This window comes from Coturnix japonica, chromosome 1, assembly GCF_001577835.2.
Source record: "Coturnix japonica isolate 7356 chromosome 1, Coturnix japonica 2.1, whole genome shotgun sequence".
Taxonomy (NCBI): domain Eukaryota; kingdom Metazoa; phylum Chordata; class Aves; order Galliformes; family Phasianidae; genus Coturnix; species Coturnix japonica.
The window spans coordinates 53,170,205-53,176,204 of NC_029516.1; the positions used below are offsets into that span (position 1 = coordinate 53,170,205).

Below are 6,000 nucleotides of genomic sequence, written 5' to 3' on the forward strand. Positions count from 1 at the left end.
GTGTCAAGAGTAAAAAAGAAGACTGGTTAAAGTACGATTCAGTGAAGCAAACGAAGTTGAAGGAGATCTTTACAGGTGAACTGGCTTTTGACTGTTGATTCTGAAATAAAAGTTAAATAACCTCTGCTTGGTTTTAAGTGTTCTGTTGCAATAGCAGTTTTTAATGAACTATTCCAATTGATTCTTTAGTAACTCTGCCGCCAAAATGGGTGCTGTTGAGTAGACATCTAAGTTTCAAGGCCTTGTGGAAATCTTTATTGTCATGAGAATATCTTGTTGGAAATCAGTGGCATTTTCTAGTATGCATGTGTGCACTTAGATCATAGGTAGTGTTGGTGATGAGATTTATCCAGAGATTTAAATTGTAGGCAAAACCCAAAAGTTGGCAACTTTTGCTTTAACCTGCTTCTCTTCCTGTCTTTCAGCTGAGGATTGTATTCCACTTGATACAGCCATACAAATGCTGGAAGGAGATGACAAGGCTCTTCAGATTCCGATCAAAGACTCCAAGCAGATGTTTCAAACCTACAGGAAAATGTACCTGGAAAAAAAGATGGACAAGCCTGGATAGCACTCCTATATCATGTCATACTCGATATCACTGGGGAAAAAAATGCTGGCACTAGAATTCTTTTTCTGGTTTACTTCATGTTTTTGCATAAGTGTTCATATTTGTTCAGCAAGCTATCACCTAGTACTTGCGAATGAGTGGGAATTTACTTAGTGTGTATTTATTGCACAAGTAGGCTTTGGTGCTGAAAACATCATTGTCAGATGTTTGACATCTTCTTGGCATATTTGTTTTTTTTTTTTTTAAGTACAGGAGATAGCTGAATCTTGAAAAATAAATAATAAAAGATACGCTACAAAAAGACCTTCAGAGTCATTTAAGTACTCATGATCTGTTTTCTTTTCTGATTTGGGAAAAGTTCAACTCCTGGTACTTTCCATTGCTGGCAGTGGAAAAATATTTCTACTAGAAAGGGATTACAAGGATTCTCAGGCATTACGTGTTTATTTTCTATTTATGCTAGTTTGATTTTTGTTCATCTAGCAAGACTTTCAGTTATTTGTAGAAATTGTTTTTGTAAACTTGGAATACAGACATAAAACCCTTAAGCATGAAGATAAGGGAGTACCGTGAAGTATTTACGCTGCTACTCGGTTTTCTTAAATATATTTTTGTAGAAACTGTAGAAATTTAACTCTGAATTCTTCATCTGGACACAGTGCTGCAAGCTGGTAGCTCGCTGAAGAACCTTCCCTGCTTCCCTTCCTCTCTTTCTGCTTTCTTTATACCTGAACAAAAAGTACAGTGGTTGAAGTGCACGGAGTTTAAATTCATTTCTGTCTGACTATAATGCTCATTTTGACCAGACTGTAATTAATTCTTTGTTTATAAAGTATTAGCTGATGTTTGACTAAGGACTCACTGTGACATAAGAGTTATATTTGTTGTTGGATGTCTTTTTTTAAGTGCCTTTTCAGTGTTGTTCACAATTTTGAATTGTCTTTTTTTTTTTTTTTTTTTTTCTTTTTAGAATTGTTCTGATTCTTTTTATCTGTTTAAGCCTTTATACGGAAAGTAAAGAAGTTATAGATATTTTACTGAATGACTTTTTAATACTTGAAATAAACTTTCAAAGGTTCTGCCTAGTATTTTTTTAGTTTAAGAAGTATGTAGTTATAATTGTTACATTTAGTTCAGTTCACGTTGTAGGTAATCCTGTAGATCAAACACAGCTTTAAAATGAGTTTCAAATCTTCCTTCTTTGAAAGGTGTCATTGTTAGGAGCAGCAGTGGGACTTGAGTCCAAGCTTTTTGAATGAAAGTAACAGAATGCACTTAGATTTCAGAAAACACAAGAATATTTATCTCTTCAGCATTGCATTGCAAACAGCAACGTAGCAAACGGGACCTGCTTAACCACAACAGTTGTTACGTCCTTTGACCAGGTACAAATGCAGAAGCCATGCTTTCAGTAGTAGCCATTTACTTCCATTCAACTTCAGGACATATTGTACATCACACCAGCTATCTTGTTGTATACCCAGTCACACAGTTACATGAACCTTTTGAACCTAGAATAGAGCTAGTCTCTGAAAAAATATGTGAAAGAAAACACATGCATGACAATGAGCTAAACTTAGGAAGTTGGAACAACTTGGATTTGACAGTACTTTCCTTCCCAGGTGTTATAAGTAATCATTTTTCCCACTGTTACCTCATTAGCCCTCAGCTAATGATTAAGTGCTCTGCTTTCCAATTAACTGTGAGTTTTAGGTTTCAAGCCTAAGTGTTTCCATGACATTTCCTTACCCGTTTGCTTTTCTTTCTAGAAACCATGCCTTCCTGCTTACTTTTCATTTCTTTTTTATTTTTCCTTCTTGGACTTGTTGAATTTTTAGCAGCTGCTGTGACCTTATTTCTTAAAATCTTTTTATCTTCTTATCTTCCTAGGCTGCAATTTATTTTCCTCTGCCTCTGGGGCTTCCAATCTATTTTTATTATAGCAGAACTCCCGGCTCTAGTGCTATCAGCTCAACCATGCAGATCCTACCTCATGTTTTGACTTTTGCATTTAATCCAGTTGTTTTTTTCTTTTGATTCTTGCCTGATTATCGGTGCCTGTAATTTGGATCCTAAGGGGAGAGGCTCATGTTTGTGGCATTTTCAGCGCACTGGGTCTGCTGTCTCTAGTCTTTGATTCAGATTGTGCAGGGTTTCATTGAGTCTCTTTGTCCACCCCTGCAGGGAGTGAGTCTGTCTTCAGGGCAGCCTTGAGAATGTCATTATAGTATTCAGTGAGGCCGGCCCCCATTGACCATATAATCATATGGCAGGTGGCATTGCCATTCAATGTTGTTTTCTTCTGCCCAGCATTGTATCATTGCACCAGTAAAATGAGTCCCTTGGTTGCTCTTGATGACTTGAGGTGTCCCATAGGCAGCCATCAACTTGGTGGTATATGCCTGGTTTGCTTTTGGTACTGGATAGGCCTGCAGTAGCCCACTTGCAGTATTGACACAGGTCAGGGCATATCTCACCCCCTCAGACTGAGGGAGGGGCCCAATGTAATCTACCTGCCAATGCTGGAGGGAGAAGATTGGGTCCTCTAGCAAGATGGTCTGTCATTTCAGGTAATGATCTCCATCTCATCTTGGAGCAAGCATCAGTCTCAGCATGTCTGGGCAATGTCAGGTGGCTGTATGGGCAGCCCCAATGCTTTAGCAGCTGCTCACATTGTCTTTTGTCCAGAATCCAGTGTGGGTCCGAATAGAACTCTGATGTTGCCACAGGCCCCAGCCAAAACCATCCTGAGTAACATGAACATCCAATTCAGCTGGGAGGGTAGGATCAAATATACCCAATGCCTGGGCTTATTTAACTGCCAGTTTTGCTTGTTGGAAAGCCTTTCTGTTCTGTTCTCCCCCAGTCCCATAGCTGCCCCTTTTTTGTGAGTCAGTACAGTGGCCTTAGCAGCTGTGCTTAATGAGGTATAAAGGGATGCCAATATTCCAATATACCTGAAATCTCCTGCACCTGCTTTGGTGTTGTAGGGTCTGGGAATGCTTTAACCTTATCTGTGACAGCACTGAGTAGTATTTCAGTCTTTCCTGGCCAAAATACCTCCATCACTTTTATGGACAGGCTGAGGTCTTGCACCTTCTGAGGATTTATAGCCCATCCTCTTTTCTGCAGATAGGTAGTTAATGAATCTGCTGCTTGTCCCACTGCCTCCAGTGAGTCAGATGTCAACAGGAGATCATCAATATAATGATATAAGTTAACATCATCAGGTTTTTCCCCAATTAGCCAGGTTGCACGCCACTAGATTATGGCAATAAATTGGTGAATGCGTATACCCCTGTGGCAGGACCTATACAGCTCCCTAGTTGGATGGGGGAGGAAATGGCAGGAATGAAAGGAAGAAACTCATGGGTCAAGGTACAGACAGTTTAATAAGTGAAGGAAAGAACAAAAAACAACAGGAAAAAAGAGATGACATAAGAGCCACATCCCACTAGCAGACCAGTGATGAGCTGCTCTCTAAGAAACCACTACTTTAGAAAGAATATTCTCTAGTTTTATTGCAGAGCGTGATCTTAGCTGGCATGGAATATGCCTTTTGTCACTTTAGGCCAGCTGTCCTGGCTGCATCTCCAGCCAGCTTTTTGTTAACACTTGAGTTGTCACAGCTGTTTGAGTTACAAATCCATAACCTTGTGCCATATGAAGAAAATGATCTTCTTGCCAACCAGACAGAGTGAAGTAAAATAAGATTTTAAGTTTTCAGATCTGAAGTTATACCAGCTATTGTGGGGAGAATGAACACAGCACTTTGCAAGTGGATCAGTTCCAGTGCTGAGACCCTGTGTGGAGGATGTCTCATCATCAAGCTCTTGGTGATGGAAACCGGTGTCTGTGGACCTTCTTCTGTCTTCGGTGTGAAAGGTAAAATTCATCTCAATATTTTCATTTAATGAACAGTAAGGAGAGAGATGCCTTTGTCTATGGATATGTCGTGGCGTAAAGAGAAAGATGTACAGTGAACAGCAGACTTTGTGAAGGTGCATTATCTTTAATGTTGCTCTCTGTGGCTACATGGATAATACTGATTAGCTCACTTTACTCCATGGAGTGCTGTCTGATGAGAATTGTTTGTTTGATCTGACAGTGCTGACTTAAGGTATTTGTAAAATTATCTGTCTTAAAATGATTGAGGTCCTTGTGGATTCCTGCTTCTGTTTGAGTCTTAGGTTGCTGTGAGGTAAATAATTCAAGAGCATGGAAAACAAACCCATGTTCTGAAAGAGAGGTAGGGCTATAGAACAAAGCGTGAACCACTGATCACCTCATGATCTGACATATCCTCTAGGCACTATCCTCTGTTTTCTGATCATCGATGCTTAAAGAAACATAAAAAACATAAAGAAGAGAGTCAACACCAAGACAACCGTTTAATCTTTAGGGGGGAAAAATGCTTTGTTTATTTACTGTTCATTATCACAACTAGCTTGCTGTGAGGGATTCTGACAAAGGGAAAATAGTATGATCTTATCAGCATGGAATAATTAGTTCAGTGGCACTTATCCTCAGGATATGTCAGAGGTTGTTGTGCATTTCTAATTTGTAAAGCTCTACAAGCAAATGTCCATCAGTGTAATTTGCAGTTTGGGCTCAATGATGCAGCATTCAGTGCAATTACTGTTGTTTTACACTGCTCTAATCAGTTCCAGTCCCCAGTGTATTAACTTCATAGCACTTTGGCCAGTATTGGAATCTCTTTGATAAATGGCCAGGACTGCTAAATTGGCCATTGTCCATTCAGACAGCTGCTCAGAATGAAATACCTGCAAGGAGCAGCATTATGGTTACAAGGAGCATCTACAGGGAGCTGCACAAAAAGCCTGAAAACCATCTGCTCCTTAAAATAAGCAGTCTGGAAACCCATGGAAATATCATGTGTCCACATCAAATCTCTTACTGTGGTCACACCAGCGTGACCACAGACCTGTATAACAGAGGACTGATCATGACTGTCTCTGGTCCTGTCTCCTTTTCCTGTGGGCATCACCTGCAGCTATGTATGTTGCTCTGAAAGTACTGCCTCCTATTTATTTCTATTGGAACTACAACAGATAATAGAGCAAATTCTCAACTATACCGCAAAATAGTTCTTTTCAGCACAGTTGTCACCATTAGTTCTGTGTTTTTTGTCAGCAATGGAAAAAGAACCTGTGTGTTTCACTTGTAAATATCTGTACCAGAGGAGGTGACCCACTGTTGCTGTCACCATTGCTGAAGCTCACTACCTTGCTGTGCTCACATCAACAGTTTGGTCTCCATAAATGTTTATCAAGTGTCTGTGAATATTGGTGGGTGCCATTTTCACCTTGTGGAGGAATTCAATGGCACAGCTTTGATTCATCTGTACTTCTATGTCAGACACTGTTTTGTCAAGGCTGCCCTTCTGCTGCCATCTGTTACACGGCAAT

The 6,000-nt window shown here is 39.9% G+C and overlaps 1 protein-coding gene across 3 annotated transcripts in view; it reads left to right on the forward strand.

Moving 5' to 3' along the window:
* Positions 1 to 1,656, forward strand: part of RESF1 (retroelement silencing factor 1) — a 31,707-nt gene extending 30,051 nt beyond the window's left edge. For all 3 annotated transcript variants that reach the window (XM_015866194.2, XM_015866209.2, XM_032445524.1), the window contains exons 3-4: positions 1 to 75; positions 426 to 1,656. In XM_015866194.2, the coding sequence (XP_015721680.2) occupies positions 1 to 75; positions 426 to 571 (221 nt within the window). In that variant the 3' untranslated portion in view covers positions 572 to 1,656. The remainder of the gene's footprint in view (positions 76 to 425) is intronic.
* The last annotated feature ends 4,344 nt before the right edge of the window (positions 1,657 to 6,000 follow it).